The sequence below is a fragment of the Equus asinus genome, chromosome 5 (assembly GCF_041296235.1).
Source record: "Equus asinus isolate D_3611 breed Donkey chromosome 5, EquAss-T2T_v2, whole genome shotgun sequence".
In the NCBI taxonomy this organism is placed as follows: domain Eukaryota; kingdom Metazoa; phylum Chordata; class Mammalia; order Perissodactyla; family Equidae; genus Equus; species Equus asinus.
The window spans coordinates 71,980,218-72,001,865 of record NC_091794.1 but is presented as its reverse complement, the minus strand read 5'-3'; the positions used below and the strand labels follow the sequence as shown (position 1 = coordinate 72,001,865).

The window sequence follows — 21,648 nt, the reverse complement described above, 5'->3', positions numbered from 1 at the left end:
GTCTTTTTTCAGGACAGTAGAAAATAGTAGCTAGAATATATGCTTAATTTTTTCTGGGATACAGTTAGCAGGTCTTAGTTGTTAGATAGTCTTACCTTGGAATATCAAACAGTAATAGGCTAGACTAGGTAGAGTCAAATCTTTAAAGTGAACTATTTTTACGTAATTTGTGCCCTACAAATACAAAGATGAATAAGAACATTATGTTTGCCTTCTGGGAGCTTACAAGTAAGATAATCAGATGTCATCCCCAAGCAGGTAATATACATTGCTATCCTCAGTGTTTGCAAGACGGTGCTTTGTGTTTGGAGGTTGGATCTGTTTATGCAGTTACATCTATGAAAGCTGTGAGGCCTCCATAATTATTTCATTACTGACAGAGGACATTCATGACAACAGCTGCCATTCATATTATCTTTCTTTATCTGAATTTTGCCTCCTAGGTTTATGGTTATGCTAGTTCAGAAATCTTTGTTTAAAAACAATAACTATATTTCTTGTCATTTATTACATTTCATTTTCAATAAAGTTTACCAATTAATATCACTTATTTTTCTTAATCTGATTTAGCAGACTGACTTCTCTTCTAATTCAGTTTTTATTTCAACTCAACTCAATTTCGTCTCTCACAGTCTTGGACAGTTGAATTGTGTCTAATAGTTGAAAAAGTAATTTCTTATACATTATTTCATTTAATCACCATAGTATTTTATCTTTCTTCTCATTCATTATTCTCTGTTTATAGCCCATAGTCTGTCTTTTCATTTTCAAAACTATGTTCTCTTTTGCTCTATACCCTTTGCACAAGCTATTTCCTTATTGATGTGCACTTCCTCTGTTCTTCACCTGCCCAACCCTCACTCATTTTTCAAGTGTCAGCTTAAGTGACAATTTTCTCAGATAAGATTTCCTTTAACTCCCAACTGGGGTAACTCTCCCTGTTACAAACATCCCTAGAATTCTACATATCTTATCTGTGACACTCATTACATTTGTAATTCCTCATTCAGTTTCTATTTTCTCTACTAGACTTTTATTTCTGTGAGAGACTATGTCTGTCTTGTTTACTTAATAACTAGTATAGAGTAGTTGCACAAGAAATATCTATTGAATGAAGACATGAAACAGAACTAATATAGATAAAACAATATGAAAATAAGTGCTGAAATTTATTGCAAGTTTACTAAAGGTTCAGAGAAGGAAGAGCTCTGATAAATAGAACAGTAAGAAATGTTTCACTTTTCAACAGCCAGAGCAGCATGTTCCATGGAGGAGATGTTTGTAAATGTTCGTGTAAATATAAATGTCCTGTAAATGTAAATGAAGATTCAACTATATGCTGTGAATAAGAAAACCACTTGAAATATGACACAAATAGTTTAAATGTAAAAGAAAGGAAATAGCTATACCATAGTAATACTAATCAAAAGAAAGCTTGAGGGGCTGGCCTGGTGGCATAGTGGTTAAGTTTGTGCACTCCACTTTGGTGGCCCAGGGTTCGCAGGTTCGGGTCCTGGGCGTGGACCTACGTACTGCTCATGAAGCCATGCTGTAGTGGCATTCCACATACAAAATAGAAGAAGATTGGCACAGATTTTAGCTCAGGCACAATCTTCTTCAAGCAAAAAGAAGAAGATTGACAACAGATGTTAGCTCAGAGACAATCTTCCTCACCAAATAAATAAATTAAAAGAAAGCTTAAGTGGATAGGGTAATATCAAAGTGTATTTCAGAATAAACAATATTACCAGCAATAAAGAGGCACATTTCATAATTATAAGGGGATCAGTTCATCAAAAGGATATAACAAACATTTATGCATCTAATAACAGAGCTTCAAAATGCATGAAGGAAGAACTGATAGAACTACAAGGATGAATAGACAAATCCACAAGTACATTTGGAGATTTCAATAACGCTTCTTCAATAATTGATAGAAGTAGTAGACAGAAAGTCATCAAGGATGTAGAAAACTTGAACAACACTGTCAACTAATTAGACTTTATTGATTTTTATAGAACACTCTACCCAACAGCAGAATGCACATTCTTTTCCATTGCACAGGGAACATTTACAAGATAGACCATATTCTGTGGTATAAAAGAAGTCTTAATAAATTTAAAATGATTCAAATCATACTGAATAAGGTCTGACCACAAGAGGATTAAATTAGAAATCAATACCAGAAAGATCTCTAGAAAATTCCCAAATATTTGGAAACAAAATACACACTTTTCAATAACCCATGGGTCAAAGAAGAAACCTAAAGGAATATAAGAAAATATTTTGAGCTGATTGAAAGTGAAAACATGGCATATCAGAACTTATAGGATTCAGCTAAAGCAGTGATTAGAGAGAAATTGATAGGATTAAACATTTACATTTAAGGGAAAAAGACATCTCAAATCAATGACTTATTCTTTTACCTTAGGAAATTAGAAAATGAAAAGCAAATGAAACACAAGTAAACAGAAGAAAGGAAATAATAGAGACCAGCAATTCATGAAATAGAAGACAGAAAAACAATTAAGAAAAGTGAGACCAAAAGCTAGTTCTTGAGAGCAAGAAAATTGAGAAACTTCTAGTCAGAGTGTTTAGATAGATAGTGAAAACACAATTACCATTATGAGATATGAGAGAGAGGGATATCATTACAGGTCCTATAGACAGGAAAAAGGACACTAAGGGTATATTATGGACATGTTTGTGCCAGTACATGTCCAAAATGGACAAATTCCTTGAATATCAAGCTCTCCAGTATCTCCCAAGAAGAAATAGATAACCTGAATAGCCCTGTATCTGTTGAAATAATTGAATTTATTGTTATAAACCTTCCCACAAAGAAAAGTCCAGGTCCAGATGGTTTCCCTGGTGACTTTTACCCAATAACAAAGGGAAAAATAACACCAGTTTGTACAAACACTCTCAGAGAAGAGATGAGAGAGGAATCTCATTCCATAAGGCCAGCATTACGCCATAACAAGATCAGGAAAAAAAATTTACAAGAAATGAAAACTAGAGCCAGCCCTGATGGCCTAGTGCTTAAAGATCAGCACTCTCACTGTTCAGCAGCCCGAGTTCAGTCCCTGGTCACGGAACCACACCACTTGTCTGTCGGTAGCCGTGCTGTGGCAGCAGCTCACATAGAAGACTTAGAAGGACTTAAAATATACAGGTATGCACTGGGGCTCTGGGGAGGAAAAAAAGAAGAAAAAAAGAAATGAAAACTACAGACCAATATCGCTCATGAAGATAGTTGCCTCAATACATAACAAATTTTTAGTAAATCCAGTCCAACGGCACACAAAATGATAAGGGACATCATGACTAAGTGGGGTTTATTCCAAGAATGCTTAGTTGGTTTAACATTCAAAAGTCAGTCTGTAACTCACCATATCAGCAGGATAAAAAAGGAAAACCAGATGATGCAGCAAAAGCATTGATGAAATCCTACTTCCATTCAAGATATGTGTGTGTGTGTGTGTGTGTGTGTGTATCTTGGCAGTCTGAGAATAGAAGAGAACTTCCACAACCTAGTGAAGAGCATCTACAAAAAACTTAGAATTGTTATATCTAATGGTGACAGATTGAATACCTCCTCTTTAGGATTAGCAACAAGGAGAGGATGTCTACTCTTATTTCTATTCAAAATCTCAGTGAAGCTTCTAGCCAATGTAATAAAGCATGAAAACAAAATAAGATGAATACAAATTGGAAGAAATAAGATTGTCTTCATTCACGGATAATATAATTGTTTATGTAAGAAATTCTAAGGAATTTACAAAATAGCTGCTAGATTTAATAAGTGAATTTAGCAAAGTTTCAAGGTCATTGTGTAACAATCAGTTGTATTTCTGTATACTGAAATAGACGTTCAGAAATTGGAATTTAAAAACAATATAATAGCATGAAAAATATGACATACTTAGGGGTAAATTTAACAGATCATCTGCTATACCTGTACAATGAAAGCTACAAAACATTGCTAAGAGACATTAAAGAAGAACCAAATAAATGAAGGGAAATGCTATGTTTATGGATCGGAAGACTCAATATTGTTAGGATGTCAGTACTTCCCAAATTGACCCATAGCTTCAACACAATCGCAATCAAAATGCCCGCAGACTTTTTTGGTAGAAATTGAGATGCTGATTCTAAAATTTATGTGGAGATGCGAAGAACCTAGAATAGCCAAAACAACTTTGAAAAAGAACATAATTGAAAGATTTACACTACCTGATGTTAAGGCTTATTTTAAAGGTAGATTAATCAAGACAGTATTGTTTTGGTGAAAATGTATATGTATATAGATCAATGGAACAGAGTAGAGTGATTTCGAGTGTTACTTTTAAAGTTGTATACAGAAGTCAAAATTCATCAAATTGCACACTTGAAAATGTACATTTTGTCAATTATTTTAAATATAACTGTAAAAAATAAAGCATTTTTTTTCTAATAATATAGTGGACATTCAAACTTTTATCAGGTCACTGGGGGAATAGAGTCAAAGAATTAAGCTAATGTCAAAGTTGCAAGCAAAAAGGAACAAAGTTTTATTAACCCTTTGCTCAAAACCAAAGAGACAGGAGTAGGAAAGGTTATGCTGGTTGTGATATAACACAAGAATCTGTGAAATCATGTATCTGTGCAATTCTCCATCTTGTATAATTTAGGCTGAATGGCCTCTTGAGATTCTTTCCCACTCTAAGATTCTAAAATAGGAGCTTTGGTTTATTTTAATTCAAAGCTACATATATTCTCCAGAGAAATGTGAAATTACAAAAGCATAATTTCAAAAGTTCATTGTAATGCTAGCAAGAACAGATGGCCTTAAAGTCTGTTTGCGGAATGTTTTATTTTCTGGCCTTCAAGGAATACATTTCTCTTCTCTTAGGGAAGAAGAGGTGATAGTCCTCTTTTCAAAAGAATGAAAGGAGTTGGTGAAAGGTGCTCTGGAGAATAGTGCAGAGGAAGGAGGTGATGTTCCATTGATTATTGGTATAGTTTTCCTAGTGTTAAACATAGAAGATAGTATTTTACCACAGGTATAAATTAAAATGCAAGGATCCCCAAGAAGCAGCCCTGGCTGCTATACCTCCACTGACTGCAAGAGGAGGTCACTGCTGAACTTTGTGTGCTTAGAGTAAGACTGTCTCCTTGCCCATTAATGGGGGTGAACAGTGGCTTCTAGCTAACCCCCTAGCTTTCCCTATCTCCCAGCACTCACAGCCTTGCTGCCGCTTTTGGCCTTGAGACCACCAGCTCTAATCTCATTATGTTCAAGTACCACAAGAAGCCCTGGACTCCTAGGGCATCCCTCATGTCCCACAATTTAATTTCTCTTTACATCCCCCTTTCCGACTTCATTTCTCACTCATTTTGGAAAACCCAAGGGCTCAGTCCTTGTATGTTTTATTTGTCTTGATCCATTTCCTTGATGATCTATCCAGTCCTCTGGCTTTAAATACTGTCTCTATACTGATGTCTTCCTCCAGCCTGAGTCTCTCCCTTGTTTTGTAGACTTGAGTGTCTTCACTGCCCACTTGATATCTCTCTTGTATAGGTGTTTCAACCTTAGCAAGTTCAACTCTGACTTCCTGATCTTCCCTCAAAACCTGCTCCTCTGGCAGCCTTCCCTAAGTTAGTGGCAGTGCCAGCCTTCCAGTTACCAGGCCCGAAACTTTGAAATCATCTTTAAGTCTTCTTTGTTTTGTATCCCATGTCCAACCTACCAGGAAATTCTGCTGTCTCTACCTCACAAATATATCTAGAATGCAACCACCTCTCAATCCTTGAACCAATGTTAGCTTAAGGTAACATCATCTCTGCCCTAGATTTGTGCAGTAGCCTCTTAACTGGTTGTCCCGTTGGTACCCTTTCCCGTCAACCTATTCTCAGCACAGCAGTCCTAGTGATTCTATTAAAACTAAGTTAAATCATGTCACTCCTCTGCTCAGAGTCCTCCAGAAATCTTTCATCCTAGTCAAAATAAAGACTGAAGTTGTCTATGCCATTTGTACTCCGTAATCCATTATCTCTCTAACCTAATTTCTTATATCTCTTCTCTTTCTGTTGCTCAGCTACAGCCACACTGTCCTTAATTTCTTTGAAACTGCCAGGCATGCCACCATGCTGCCACCACAGGGCCATTGCACCAGCTGTTCTAAATGCCTGTAAGGCTCTTCCCTAGATATTCCCATGACTTTTCCCTCCCTTTTCAGTAAGGGCCCCCCCGACTATCCTATTTTAAATGGCGCCTCCCAGTACTCCTAGTCCTTTGTCCATGCTTTATTTTTCTGTATAGCAGTTATCAATGTTTAACATTTTATGTATTTTACTTACTGTTTTTATTTCCTCCTCATACACACGTAAGAATATAAATTCCATGAGGGAAGAGATTTATTCACTACTGAATAAACCAAGTACGAACATAGTCCTGGTACTTATTAGATGCTCAACAAGTATTTGCTCAACAAATGAGTGAAGGTTCATAATTGAAGATATGTACACCCATAGGACTGGAAAGGTGGGTGTTAGCTTCTGAATGCAAGTGAACTACAGCTAACTGGAAGAATTATTATTATTATTTTTTAAATTTTTTTCTGGTTTTTCTCCCCAAATCCCCCCGGTACATAGTAGTATATTTTAATTGTGGGTCCTTCTAGTTGTGGCATGTGGGATGCCACCTCAGCGTGGCCTGACGAGCGGTGCCATGTTTGTGCCCAGGATCCGAACCAGCGAAACCCTGGGCTGCCAAAGTGGAGCACGAGAACTTAACCACTCAGCCACAGGGCTGGCCCCCTGGAAGAATTAATATTTATATTTTTCCTAAATATCTCCTGGAACGGATATTTTTCTACCTGTTCCATCATTATCCTGCTCAGTGTTCCTTTCTAAGTTCTGTTTCTCTTCCTTCACTCATGCTTTTCTCTTTATCCAGAGTGTTCTTCTTCTGTTCCTGATTTCGAAGCCAATTCAAATGTTATGCCTTTAAGAAACCTCCCTAGAATTCTCCATCCCCCAGACAATATCAATCTTTCTTTCTTCTGTTTTCCCAGCTTCCTTTATTTGTGTAGCATGTATAGCTGATGAGTATGAATCCCTTCCTGTTCTTAATTTTGAGCCCTTTGGGGGCAGAGCATGTGTTTTATTCTTCATTGAATCCCTGGTGCAGTGGTTTACTTTCATAGATTTTTCCATGCCTCTGCAATGGATCTTCCTACCTATGGTCATTGTTAATCGCTTGATAAATGTTTATGGGATTAAATCATTAAAACTTACTTTATTAAATACCTAATCTATGTGATATTATAAGTGAACCAAAAAAATTTTTTTAAATTGTGCTAACACTTATTCTCAGTATAACTCCATGAATAAGACAAACCCTCCAAATCCATCCCTACTTATATGGTTTACTAATTAATGTGTTCAGCAAATATTTATTGAGTACCTGCTATGAGCAAGGCCCTGTGCTAAGCCTTGCAAACTATATACAAATTATAGATGTTCCTCAAGGCCCTGCTTAAACTCCTCCTCTGCACGTCCTTTCCACTCAGATCAAAAGGCTGAAGTGTCCTTTTTTAACGTGAGATCTCAGAGAGGAAATTGAAGGGCATGGTGTGTTAATTCAGAGGTGAATTAGGTGTTATAACTCCTCACCCATTCCTCCCAGCACTCATTCTAGAACTGTATGCTTTTAATTGGCTCTTATGATTTTCATGGATGGTTAGACTCTGGGGGTGGGAAACACAGGAGGATAAAGCTTATGTACTTGGTAGGTTAAAATGGTTCTTTCAAGATGAGACGCATGTGGCATTTAGCTCAGTGCCTTGCTCATGAGTGGCGTTCTACAGGTGTTAGCTGTTTTGCACATACTGTTGTCACAGCAGTGGTTCCCCTGCCTTTATCAATGTGTCATTGTCACTAATTTTTGAGCTCTTAGGAAGGGTCTGAATCCCATTATCTCATAAGAGGTATTCATTTGAATTATTTGTTGCTGGTTTGAAGGTTGCTTTACAATTTTGTAAGCAGGGTGGAGGAGACAAGCATACAGATTTTATATAACAAACATTTAATCAGTGATACTACATTTTTGGTGCTGTTCTAAGCACTTTATAAATATAAATTTAATCCTCATAACTATATGAAATAATTACTTTTATTATCCCGTTTTACAGAGGAGGAAACTGAGACACAGAGAAATCGAGGAACTTGCCCAAGGGCACACAACCAGTTAGTAGCAAAGCCAGGATTGAAATACAAGCAGTCTGGCTTGAGTCCTTGCTGTTAATCATAATTCAACACTGAATGTGGATGATGCCATATAAGGAACACAAATAAGGTGCTATGGCAGTTCAACAAAGGCAATGGTCACATTGCTGTCTGACTGAAGTTGAAGAAGGCTACATGCAGGAATTGGTATTCTTACTAAGCCTTGATTTGGGGGGCAACTTTTTCAGGTGCTTGGGTATGGGAGAAGAAAAGGGAGGCTAAATATCTGCATATAATAAAGCTCAGATGTGGTAAATGGTAGTGCATTAGGAAGTAGTCCTGCATATAAGGATATGGAAGGAAGGGAAGGAAGGCAGGAAAGCTGGTTTGGGGCTGGAACATAGGAAGCTTGCAGTTTTGAGTAGAGGACAAGGTGAAGAAGATGTGATGTGGTCAGAGCTGTGCTTTGGTAAATATGGGAACAGCGTGTGGAATGAATCAGAACTGATAGAGACTGACTGTAGAAAAGCCAGTTGTAAGGTGGTTGTGTCCAGAGAGGTAATTAGGTCCTGAGCTATGGTGAAGATAGGGATAGATACAAGAGATATTACAGAATTTGTATTGATAGAGCAGATAAATAACACAACTAAAATGGAAAGTAAGTTATTTATGTCATCATATGACAAGTGTAAGTTTATTTTATAGTCAGTAAGGTCCTTTGAATATCTGGGAAACTGTTCTCTTGGTGTAAATAACATGATTTTAAGAGAAAAAAATCAGTTCATTCATTTCTAAAGAAATATGAAGTTGGTTTATATCACTCGGCTTAAAATTGACATCCAAGAAAACAATTACTTAAAAGGCTAGCTAATTGATTCAGAATATCTGAATTGAAAATATTTCTTAATCTGCTTAATGTAGACAAAATTAGAAACGACTTTAGCCTAATGATTTGGAAGAAATGATGGATATAACATCTTTAAAATTGCTATATGTGATCATGTCAGTTTCTTTCTTGTGATACAAATGTAAATTGCAAATGAGAACCTAAATTAGTTTATCAGTTGACTTTACTAAGTAGGAATCTTCCAGCTGACTTACTCTGTTTGCAAAGGACTTATGTAAAAGTAATCTTCAGAAAACCCTGATAGAAGTGGTTTGGATTAGTGAGGTTGATAAATGTCAATGTGAGAAGAACTTTCAATTATTGTTTGGATGTCTGTGGTGATATAATAATATATTAAAATATTAACTTTGCAAGAGTTAGAGTAAAGACAATAGATGATGCTACCTTAGAATGTATTGATATGATACCTAGGAACAAATTTGACCAAGGAGGTAAAAGACTTGTACCCTAAAAACTACAAAACATTGCTAAAAGAGATTGAAGAAGACCTAAATAAATGGGAAGATGTCTCATGTTCATGGATTAGAAGATTTAATATTATTAAGATGGCAGTACTACTTAAGAGTGATCTATAGATCCAGTGCAAGCACTATCTAAATTCTAATGGGCTTTTTTTGCAGGAAAGGAAAAGCCAATACTCATTTGGAATTGCAAGGGGCCCTGGAGCCAAAATAATCTTGTAAAAGAACAAAATTGGAGGATTCACACTTCCCAATTTCAGAACTTACTGCATAGCTACAGTAATCAAAACAGTGTGGTTCTGCCATGGAATAGAATTAAGAATACAGAAATAAATCCATATGTTTATGGCCAGTTCATTTTGACAAGAGTGCAAAGACCATTCAACAGTGAAAGAATAGTTTTCAACAAATGGTGTTGGAACACCTGGATTGCCATGTACAAAGAATGAAGTTGTACCCCTATTTCACACTGTATACAAAACTTAACTCAGAATGGATCAATGACCTGTACATAAGAGCTAAAACCACAAAGGTCTTGGAATAAAACATGAGGGTAAATTTTCAGGACCTTGGATTTGGCAATGGATTGTTAGATATGGAACTAAAAGCACAAACAACAAAAGAAAAAATAGATAAATTGAACTTAATAAAAATTAAAAACTTGCACATCCAAAGACATTAATAAGAAAGTGAAAAGACAACCTACACAATGGGAGAAAATATTTGCAAATCATATATCTGATACAGGTCTGATATCTAGAATATATGAAGAACTCTTATAACTCAATGACAAAAGACAGACAAGCCAATGAAACAATGGGCAAAGGACTTGAACAGACATTTCTCCAAAGAAGATACACAAATGGCCAACAAGCACATAAAAACAGGTGCTTAACATCATTAGTCATTAGGGAAATGCAAATGAAAACTGCAGCGATAGGTTCACACCTGCTCGGATAGCTGTAAAAAACCAATGACAACATAAAATAGCAGAGTAAGGGGTTTTACTTTGGAGTGATGGAATGTTTTGGAACTACATAAAGGTGCTGGTTGCACAACATTGTGAATGTACTGAATGTCACTGAATAGTTCACTTTAAAATAGTTGATGCAGAAATAGAAAATGTATCAGAAGACTCATCTGGTGTTTTTCACACTGTGCTACTGCAGTTTATAATATAGGAGGAAGAGGGAAGTAAAACAAAGTAAAATAAAAGTTTTGGAATCAATTTTCCAAAAATCAAAGCCATTTTCAAGGAGCGGATCAGAAAGTTGGACAAATGGGATGGCATGAAGGAAAAAATGGGAAATAAAAACAAATTATTATTAGCTTATTTCAACCAGAAGTCAAAGTTTAGCATTGAGATAATATAAGTTCAGATTTGTTTACTAGACGCAAACTGGTGGCCCGTGAGTTTTTTCAGGTAAGGTTCAGAATTATCTTAAATCTTTTGGTAAGAACAAAGCAAAATATTAGTAAGTAATTTTATTGAAGATCTCAAACATAAGTTAGTAAAACTGAGAAAGAATGGAGTTCATATATTTCTAGAGGAAAACCCTCACTTCTTTGTATGGATGTGGAAAAAGAAGGGACATTCTTTTGACTTAGAATTTCAGTGTATGTATCTTTAGAGAATCCAGTGGATGGGAAAAACTACTGTAATTAGCTAAACTGATTTTTGTTACTTGAGTTTAGTGCAGCAATAAAAAGACAAAAAATGAATGCAAAATTGTTATGTGCTTAGGTTGTAATACAAATCACCTATAAACTACAGAGGGAATTTTTGTATCTGTTGATTTTTTACTAATGGTGATTGATTTTTCACTATTTGGTAGCCAGTTTGACACTTTAATAAAAATAATATTCTGTTTTGGTTTTGAGAAGGTGAAAGAGTTGTGCCATGTCAGACCAAAAAAATGCCCATTCTTGGCAGAATAAGCAAGTTACCCCTAATCTTTGATTGCAGATGATGAAAGCCATGAACAAGTCCAATGAGCATGTCCTGGCAGGAGGTGCCTGCTTCAATGACAAGGCAGACTCTCATCTCGTGTGTGTACAGAACGATGATGGGAACTATCAGACCCAGGCTATCAGTATTCACAGTCAGCCCAGGAAGGGTGAGTATTTGAGCCGATTGACATTAGAATAGGAGATTGTACTGCACTTGCAGAATTGGATCTCTCAGCCCCATAGCACTCACTTTCTAGATAGGCGACCACAAACAATTTGATTAAATTAACCTTTCCAAGCTTATTCTCCAGGATTAGGTTGACTCCCCAAGTAGCCAGACTCACAGTTGCAGGTGGGACCTCTGTTTTTGAGGGGAACATTTTGAAAATACAGCCTCAGGATATTGACAGGGCATTGGCACTGGAATTGGAAGGTAGGAGACCAGGCCCCATGGTGAGAATACGCTTAGGGAGCTTTGGAGCTCGTTGAATGACCATGCCCACAGAACGTAAATTAGTAGGTTGACAGGATTCCGAAGGAAGGCTTCTAGGTTCAGTGGTCCTCAGAATGTGGTCTCATCACTTAGGAGATTTTTAGAAATGAAGAATCTACACCCCAGATGTGCTAAAGCAGAATCCTCATTTTAACAAGTTGTGTGATTCCAGTGCTCATTAGAATTTAAGAAGCGCTGCTCACTGTGGCATTTCCTAAAGTGTCTTATCAGGTTCTACGGTTTTAAAAAATATTTACGTAAATAAGTCAGTCTTGCTTAATACATTAAACTGAGAAATCCTGAGTTAAACAGGTTTAAACAAATTTCTTTACTACAGGACTTTTCAGAGCCTTTAACAAACTATGTGTATTGTGATTTTCCAAAAGGAGGATAGTGCCTAGCCCTTCCTAAATTTACTTGACCATGAATCTTTTTTTCCCCTCAGAATACCTCCCAAAACCAGCTTTCTTTCGTACGCTTTATCAAACACTTCTCTAGTAGACATACTCTAGGTCACCGTCTGCAGTGTATTTTTTAAATCAGTTGTTTAGTACAGGCATAAAAGATACTTAGCACATGTATATTCAAATACAATATCCAAAATAAGGTAGCTGATAAGTCCACAATGCTCCCTATTAAAGTCATATCTAAAATATTTGAATAAGTTCCAGGTGTCATTAATGCAATTGATCATATATGTTGTTAAAACTAGAGGGTCTTCATAGGATGTTTCAAGGCCTGTGAGAAATCTGGACTAGGTCAAAGGAAGATCTCTTGAATAAAATATAATTGTTTAATTTGGAAAAGTATAGATTGGAAGAGGGTGAAAAATAGCTGTCTCTATTCCTAAAATTTTCTGTTATGTGGAAATACAATTCAACTTATTCTGTATAGCTGCAAAAAGCCAAAACCAGTACCAATGGGTGAAAGTTATAGCTATCTAGATTTGGGCTCAATTCGAGAGAACATTCTGTAACACAGTTATCCAGAAGTAGAATGGGCTGCCTTGTGCTATTGTGGGGTCCCTGTCAGTAGGAGTCTCTGACAAAGGCTGAATGATCTACCTGTTAGAGTTATTGTAGGACCACTGGGTAGGAAGTTGGAATAGCTCAGTTCCATTTAAGATATGGAGAAAAAACATAGTGTAGTGAAGTTTCCATAAAGCTGAATATAATTAAATATCCTTTCTTTTATGAGGAGATACTGGTAACAGGTGTTTGTCTTTTAAAAATACGTGTTTGTTTTTTTAATAGCTCCACTTGTTAAATAAAATAGTTGGCAACCATATCTCCATATTCAAAATACATTTGATCTAAAAAAAAACCCTGGAAATCAATGAATAAGATCAGGGATCAGCAAACTTCTTCTGTGAATAGCTAGATGATAAATATTGTAGGCTTTGCAGGCCTGTGGTCTTTGTCACCAACCTCAACTCTGGGATCGTACTTTAAAAACTGCCATAGACAGTATGTAAACGAATGGACATGGCTGTGTTCCAATAAAATTTTATTTACAAAAAAAGGCTGCAGGCCAAGCCCTAGACTTGACCACTAAGATTTCTTTGCTTGTAAGATTCTTTGATTCTTGATTGGAAGAGGAGCAAAACAAAATGGGAGAGTATATCTTAAAACCTCGTTCCCAAAGCTATCATAAGCATCAAAATTATTGGTTACTTGTACATTGTGGTGTCTAGAGTTGATGTTTTGTTTTCTGTATGATGATGGTTGGAGTTCTCAACTACCAAACATTTCATTATTGTTCTCAATCCCTCCATCTCAGGGTATGTCTTCACTAAACTATTTCTATTGCTATTTTAGTGACTGGTGCCAGTTTCTTTGTGTTCAGTGGCGCTCTGAAATCCTCTTCAGGATATCTTGCCAAGTCCAGTATTGTGGAAGGTAAAGAATGAGTTACTTACTTTGTGTGCATTAGTTCAATCCTAATTGTACAACTGAAAACTTAGGACATTAAAGGGAGCCTTGACACTGTTGCCGTTGACTTCTGACTCTTCTTATTCATTCAATAGTGTCTCACTCTTCAGCTAATTAAAACTGTCATAAGGATGCTTAGTTCTCCAAAGAGGGGAGTAAGTGGTAGAGATACCATGGGATAGTGACATAAAAATTAAGAGATGGCTTTTCAGAGCTCTGGGATAAGGGACCTTAGGGATGTAGTCTGAGTTCAAATATATCACTGGGTGCAGATCTGTAAATATATGGATGAAGTTCAGTCCCTCTTACGCACAAGAATGCTGTAATCATCGTTTGGGGTACAGAATGGGATATGTTTCCTGCTGGTTCGTTATAATTAGACATGACACATATCCTGACAAAAGTTAATTAAATGAAAGTTAATGAAAGGCTAATGAGCATACTGTTTATTTTCTTTGTCAATTATTCTTCACTGTATTTGGATCTGGTTACTCTTGTTGCATAACAAATTAAGCCAGAACTTAATGGCTTAAGACAATTATTTTATCATGCTCACTGATTCCTCTGGTCTGCACTTGACAGGGCAATGCAGGGATGGCTTGACCCTGCTTAATGATGTCCAGGGCCTCAATTGGGATAACTTGAAGGCTGGCGGTTACTTGATGGCTGGGAGCTAGAATTATCTGAAGGTTTGTTCACTCACATGTCTGGGGCCTGCCCTAGGATGATTTAAAGACTAGGAGTAATGATTGGAGTACTTATACATTGGACTCCTTAGCATGGCAGCCTCGTTGGACTTCTTACATGGTGTCTCAGGAATCTAAGCATGCGTAGTCTTAGCAACAAGGCAGAAGCCACATTGCTTTTTGTGACCCAGACTTGAAAGTTGCACAGTGTCACTTCTACCATACCCTCGTGTTGGAAGTAGTCATAAGCCTGCCCAGATTCAAGGAGAGAGGAATTAGACTCCACTTGTTGATGGGGAAATGGGAGGGGGTAGCATTGTAGAAAAGCATGTGAGACAGGAGATATTGTCGTCTTCTTTGGAAAGTACAATCTGCCACACATGACAGCAGGTTTTCATTTCCACAGTGGCTTACTGCAGGGCCCTGTCTGAAAGCAGTTCTTCCTGAGGGTGGATTCCAGAGTATTAATTGAAATGCATAGATAATCTTACACAAGTTAATAGGTATTGGGTTTGATCTCCTTTATTGGTAAACTTAAAACAGCAGTGAAGAATAAAGTATACCAGTATTTTACAACTAAATTTCACAACTCTGATTACAAAACAGAAACATGTTATTAAGAAATCATTAAGAAATCTAGGCGATAACAGTCATTTGGTCTTAACTGACAGATTAATGCCTATGTGATCGAGTATGGACTACCTTTGAAATTGTCTTTACAAGATAATTTAAAAACACCCTTTAAATATTGTCAAAAATGATAAATTGACTGACACAGATCCTTATAAATGCTAGGCAATGTGTTTAAAAGTTATGTTTAGTCTTTGGGTTGGGAATTTCTTAGGTCTTGCATTTCACTGTGTATGTCAGTAGAGCAATTGGCAGCCTATTTATGAAATCTTCATTGAAACTCTTTAGAAATTATTTCAACTGACAAAATTTTGTGTCAGTGAAGCAGGGTAATTGCTCAGCATGTGACAACTTTCACCTTCAGTTTCAGTGTGTGCCTTTGACTCAGGTAGGTAGCAGCCCAGAAACAGTTACCATCTGTAGCCCATGTGAAACCCATATGGTAGGTTTGCCTTATTGCTAGTTAGTAAATAGATTTATCGCCTATCCCACTACTGTTGTTTATTCAGTGATTTATTTAACAAACATTTTCTGGGCATTCACTGTATGCCAGGCAATCTTAGTAAGGTGAGAGAGACTGAGATGCAAACAAATACACATGATTAGAGCATGCTAAATGCAAGAGTGGAAAGAGGAACAAAATGCTGTGTGAGTCCAAAAGAGGGATGTTACCACGTGTAAGTTTTCCCTTTGAGAAGTCTCAGGAAAAACTTTTAGTTGTGTCTGAAGTCAAGTCAACAAGCAGGTGTTTTAAGCAGAACCCATCTTGCATTTGCCCCTCATAGCACTTTCAATAAGTAAGAGGTTCAGCTCAGAGAACAAAACCTCTTTGTCAGCTGTAGAGAGCTGAGCAGAGTTTTACATTTAATCTTAGAGGGAGTTGCCTGATGCCAGGTACCATGTTTCATCTGCCCTTCTCCCTGGCTTGGTGTTTCTATCTGTACTGTCTTGGTGCTGATTCCCAGATGGAGTTATGGTCCAGATCACGGCAGAGAACATGGATGCCTTAAGACAGGCGCTGCGGGAGATGAAGGACTTCACCATCACCTGTGGCAAGGCAGATGCCGAGGATCCCCAGGAGCACATCCACATCCAGTGGGTGGATGACGACAAGAATGTCAACAAGGGGTAAATGCAGTGAACTTCCCCTTTGTGGCTTTTAGTTATGGGGCTAGGCTCTGGGTTTTGTCTACACTGGTGTTTTATAACTGAAAGCCCTGCCTAAGAAAAATATGTTATGTATATGTTGTATACATAACATAGAATTTTAAATTTCTGGTTTCTTGGCTTAATTAATTAATTTTTTGTAAAGATTGGCACCTGAGCTAACATCTGTTGCCAATCGTTTTCTTCTTCTTCTTCTCCTCCTCCTCCTCCCCAAAGTCCCCCAGTACATAGTTGTATGTTCTGGTTGTGCTATGTGGGGCGCTGCCCCAGCGTGGCCTGATGAGCGGTGCCATGTCCACACCCAGGATCTGAACTAGTGAAACCCTGGGCCGCCAAAGCGGAGTGCACGAACTTAACCACTCCAGCCACGGGTCCGGCCCCTCTTGGCTTAATTTATGAAGGAGTTTCTGTGCATATTTTTGAAGGGAGGAGGAGGGAAGGAGTTGATGAAACAAAACAATCCTAAAGTTACTGCAATAATAGTAATAATACCTAAGCCTTTTATCATTTTCAAAGCACTTTTGCTAATATTATTTCATTTGATATAATAACTAGTGTTGTTATTCCCATATACAGATGAGGAGTGAACAAGCACCAAAAAGGCAAAATGACTCCTCAAGGCTAGGAAATGGCAGGGCTAGGACTTAAAACCACCTCCTTGGGCTTCAATCCTATACTCTTGCCCAGTATATGGCGGCTGTATTCTGATGATTCAAGCCAAAACTTGGAATCATCTTTGACACTTGTCTTTCTCTCACACATACACCTAATCCAACAGTAAATCCTGTTAGCTTTTCTTCAAAATATAACCGGAATCGTGCTACTACTCACTGCTTCTACTGCCACCCTCCTTTGGTGTGGATTATTACAGTAGCCTCCTAATTGGGTACTTTGTTTCTGGTCTTGGCCTCCTCCCTCCCCCCAGCCTAATCTGTTTCCAGTGCAGCAGCCAGAGTAATGTCACTTCTCTGTTCAAAACCCCTAACTGGCTTCCACTATCATTCAGGGTAAAAGCCAAAGTCTTTTATGACCTTATAAGGCCTTACACAATCTCTGTGTCTCTCCGCCTACCGTCTTATTTCTCAGAAGCCACGCTTGCCTTCTTGTTTGAACGCATCAGCTATATGTCTGTCCTCAGGCCTTGCCACTTGCTGTTCTCTCAGCTTATACCCTGCCCCTAGATAGCCAAATGAGTCACCCCCTCACTGCCTTCAAGTTTTTTCTAAATGTCATTTTCTTAGTAAGATCTTCCCTGGCCAACCTATCTAAATTATAACCCTCTCATGCACATTTCTTCCGTCCCACAACCCTCTCATGCACATTTCTTCCGTCCCACCTCCAATACTTCCTGCATTACATTTCTCAAGAGCACTTATACTTCTCTAACATACAATATAGTTTTACTTACTTATTTGATTCTATTGCCCCTGGGATGTAAGCTCCATGAGGGCAGGGCTTTTGTCTGGTTTATTTACATCTGTATCACCAGCACCTAAAATATTGCCTGGCACCTAGTAGGTGCTTTAAAAAATTGATTGATTGAAGGAATATATCATACTTCATTGTATTAAGCTTTCTCCCATCCATCCATTCATCTTCAGGCAATCATTCTACATGCAGGCCTCTGGAAATACAAAAAATGAATTCCACACAGTCCCTGCTAACAAGTGGCTCACTCTGGTTTTGAAGATAGTTATAAATAAGTGCACCAAAGTATGGAAGATGCTCATAGAAAACTCATTAGGATACACTGAAGATAAAAAGGAAAGCAGGAACTGGGTAGAGGTGGTAGGGCAGTGGTCAAGAACAACTCATAGAGAAACAGCTGCTGCTTGAGCTGAATCTGGTGAGATGAGTATTTGCCACGTAGTTGTGGCAGAGCCAGCACTGCAGTCTGAGGGAGTAGCAGGAGCAAAGGCAGATGGAGGACATTTACAACCCGGCACACCGGATTTAAGAAAAACAAAGATTTTAAAACTTTTGCTATTGAACAAGAAGAAGCAATTTCTATATCAATGAGTGCATTTGCTTATTACAAATAATCCTTTATCTTCTCATACTTCACAGGAAAATTTAATTTCAAAATCAATTTGTGTTTAATTCTCTGTTATAGCTGGAAGTGAAAATGGTTATTAGGACCAAAAAATTGATAATCTGATACTGTAAGGTATCGGTAGCAGCAAGCAGGTTGCCCCTTCCTACAACAGGTGCCAGAGACAGCATCTTAGAAGAGAGGACAAGACCCCTCAGGGCAGACTCTTGAACTCAGGAGTTTAGTCTGTAGTGTATAAATTGAATGTTTTCCAGCTGGTCCCGCATCGTCTGGGTATCCTCTCTCAAAAGAGTGCTAATCGACTGAGGCTGCCTTTTTTTGACATTGTTGTTTGATGAGTTAGAAATTAAACTTAACATTGTTTAAATAATTTTAATTCAAGCAAATGAAATGAATCCCTGATACTGAAGTTAAAGTTAAATTTGATATTTTATACCTAGAGATTCAAAAACATAAACAAGTGTGAAAACTTAGGAAGAGTTTGCAAACTCTGTGACAACTAATTTGAATCCTCGTCAGAATGAGTGTGTATCTTCACATATTTATACTTGCTATATTTTGGAGAGAAAAGGATTATAACAAGTGGCCATTCTATTTAGGAATCTAGGAATGATAATTTAGCACTGAAGGGAATTCGTTGTGATAGATAATATAGATACTCGTTCACCAGTTCACACCAGCACTGTCATAATTAACGTACTTGATCAAATAATTCTTTTAATCAACAAACATTAAGCTCTGTGTTCCAAGCAGTGTGTCAGAACTGGGAATATAGCACACAGGGGTGAGTATATTATATTCCCTTCCCTTCACAAGTTTATTTGTAAGGCAGATTCACAAACATATGAAGAATACAACATGGTGAGTGTTACTACAGTCGGGAGCAGAGTGCTGTGACAGCAGAGGGGAGAGGGAGAGTGGGTGGGTGGCCATGTGTTCATTGAAGGAAGGCTGGAAGAAGAGAGCAAGTTTGAGTAAACAGTTTCTTTATGTTAAAAGAACCAGCTCCTGGAATCATGACTCCTTTTCTGTGTGTGTTCTTCGAATTGTTTCAGTGCATCAGCCCTTCCTGTGCTCTGTTCACATACATTTTTGTGCAGTGGCTTATTGTTGCTGTGATGTGTTGCACAGATATGTTCAGCAAGGCACCTAATGTAATTAGTAGCAAGACTTGAGAAGGGGTTCTCCTAACTTCAAGAGGTGCTTCCATCTCTTTCCTTTGCTTCTGTTTTAGTGTCGTAAGTCCTATAGATGGGAAGTCCATGGAATCTATAACAAGCGTGAAGATATTCCATGGATCAGAGTATAAAGCAAATGGAAAAGTCATCAGATGGACAGAGGTAAGCAAATGAAACTTGGCATTCTTGACCCCTTTTGAGCACAATTTTTTGCTAGGCCCAGAGACACATTCTGGGCTGATTCTGGAGGATGAGAAAAAAAAATCTCTCTGTTTACCTTCTATACACCAGTTCCTTCTGGTCTATCTTAGCTCACTGGGAGAAAAGCCACCAACTGCAGCCTGCAGCAGTGTGACGTCTCCTCCTTCCTATGCACTAGCTTTTAGAGATTTGTTTGTATTGGAATTCAAGAAGGGTGCATCTCTGAGTGGTACATACCATCTTTGCTGTTTTCTTCAGAAAGCTGGGCTAGTTATGCTGCACTCACAGATAAAACTATCTTAGATAACACGGTCTTTAAAAAATAAACTTATTTCACCAAGAAGAAAACTAAAAAGAGACTAAGTAACTTGTCCAAGATTACAGGGTAAATAAGTAATGGCAAAGTCCTGACTCAAACCCAGATCTGGCCAACGCCTAAGCTGTTTCCAGACTATTGTTCCTTAATTTGAAAGCCGTATTAGAGGCTTACGTGGAACTGAGAGGAGCGAGCAGGGACACCCTGTGTACATATCATACAAATCAGAAAATTTATTCTCTGAGAATAAACAGGTAGGTCCTGGGTCTCAATTTCTTTTCAACCTCATTTATACTCATCTGTAAAATAAAGCATTAAATTATAAAATCTCTAGGATTCCTTTTAGCTTTAAAAGTCCTATTTTTTTTCTGTTTTTTAAAATTTTATTGAGGTCATAATAGTTTATAACGTGAAATTTCAGTTGTACATTATTATTTGTCAGTCACCATACTTATGTGCCCCTTTACCCCTTATGACCCCACCCCAACCCCCTCACCCTCTGGTAACCACTAATCTGTTCTCTTTGTCCCTGGTGTTTTTCTTCCACATATGAGTGAAATTATACAGTTTGTCTTTCTCTGTCTGGCTTATTTCACTTAACATAATACCCTCAAGGTCCATCCGTGTTGTTGCAAACGGGATGATTTTGTCTTTTTTATGGCTGAGTAGTATTCCATTGTATATGTATGCCACATGTAAAAGTCTTAATTTTTAAAAAAGTACTGTGACGTCTAGCTTTTCCATTTTATACACAAGGTAACTGAGGCCATGAGAGGTTAAGTGCCTTGCCTAAGTTCACATGACTGGTTCCTAATAGCAAGAGACCAGAACCTGGTTCTCCAGTTCTCGAGCTCTTGTTCCAAGGAACTTATCTTTCATACCAGGCTTGGTGTTTTCATATGCAACTCAGTGTTTTTAGCTGCTTGCTTTGTAATGATTATCCCTTTGACACATTTTGAGTAATGCAGGGTCTGGAACATATAAAACGGTTTTATCACTTACAAAATAGTTTGACCTCCATTCCCTCAAAAGTAGGGAGGCAACCCATCTTATTTGCATAATGAGAAAACAGGCTCAGAGAGGCCCTGTGACTTTTCTGTTACTAGTTACTGGCAGAGCAGGGCCAGAGGTCTCCTGGCTCCCAGTCTAGAGCTCTTCCCATCATTTCGTGCTGCCGTTCTCACTAGTGCATCGGGCACAGGACTTCAGAGCTCCCCGCTTTGTAGTATTCTTAGTATAAGCCCCTTACTGAGCTGTAAGCTAGGAGTTGGTATCTATAAGCATTGTGTATTTGCATATCTCTTTTATATAATGCTTTTATATTATTTTCTCTTTACAATAACCAGAGAGGACAGGGGCTTTCCATTTTACAAAGGCAAATTGGGCATGAAGAAGTCAAAGGACTTGCTCCTGACCCTCCTCTATGTGACTAGGACTTGGGTCTCTCAGTTCCAAGTTTGCTGT

The 21,648-nt window shown here is 37.8% G+C and overlaps 1 protein-coding gene across 5 annotated transcripts in view; it reads left to right on the top strand.

Annotated features, from left to right (window-relative positions):
- Positions 1–21,648, top strand: part of ZFYVE9 (zinc finger FYVE-type containing 9) — a 191,783-nt gene that overhangs the window by 167,802 nt on the left and 2,333 nt on the right. For 3 of the 5 annotated variants that reach the window (XM_070509926.1, XM_070509924.1, XM_070509925.1), the window contains 4 exons: positions 11,546–11,696; positions 13,840–13,920; positions 16,235–16,397; positions 19,724–19,829. In XM_070509926.1, the coding sequence (XP_070366027.1) occupies positions 11,546–11,696; positions 13,840–13,920; positions 16,235–16,397; positions 19,724–19,829 (501 nt within the window). Of the gene's footprint in view, positions 1–8,177; positions 8,419–9,738; positions 10,191–11,545; positions 11,697–13,839; positions 13,921–14,535; positions 14,763–16,234; positions 16,398–19,723; positions 19,830–21,648 lie in introns of those variants that run through there. The other 2 variants (XM_070509927.1, XR_011503394.1) reach the window with 2 other exon arrangements.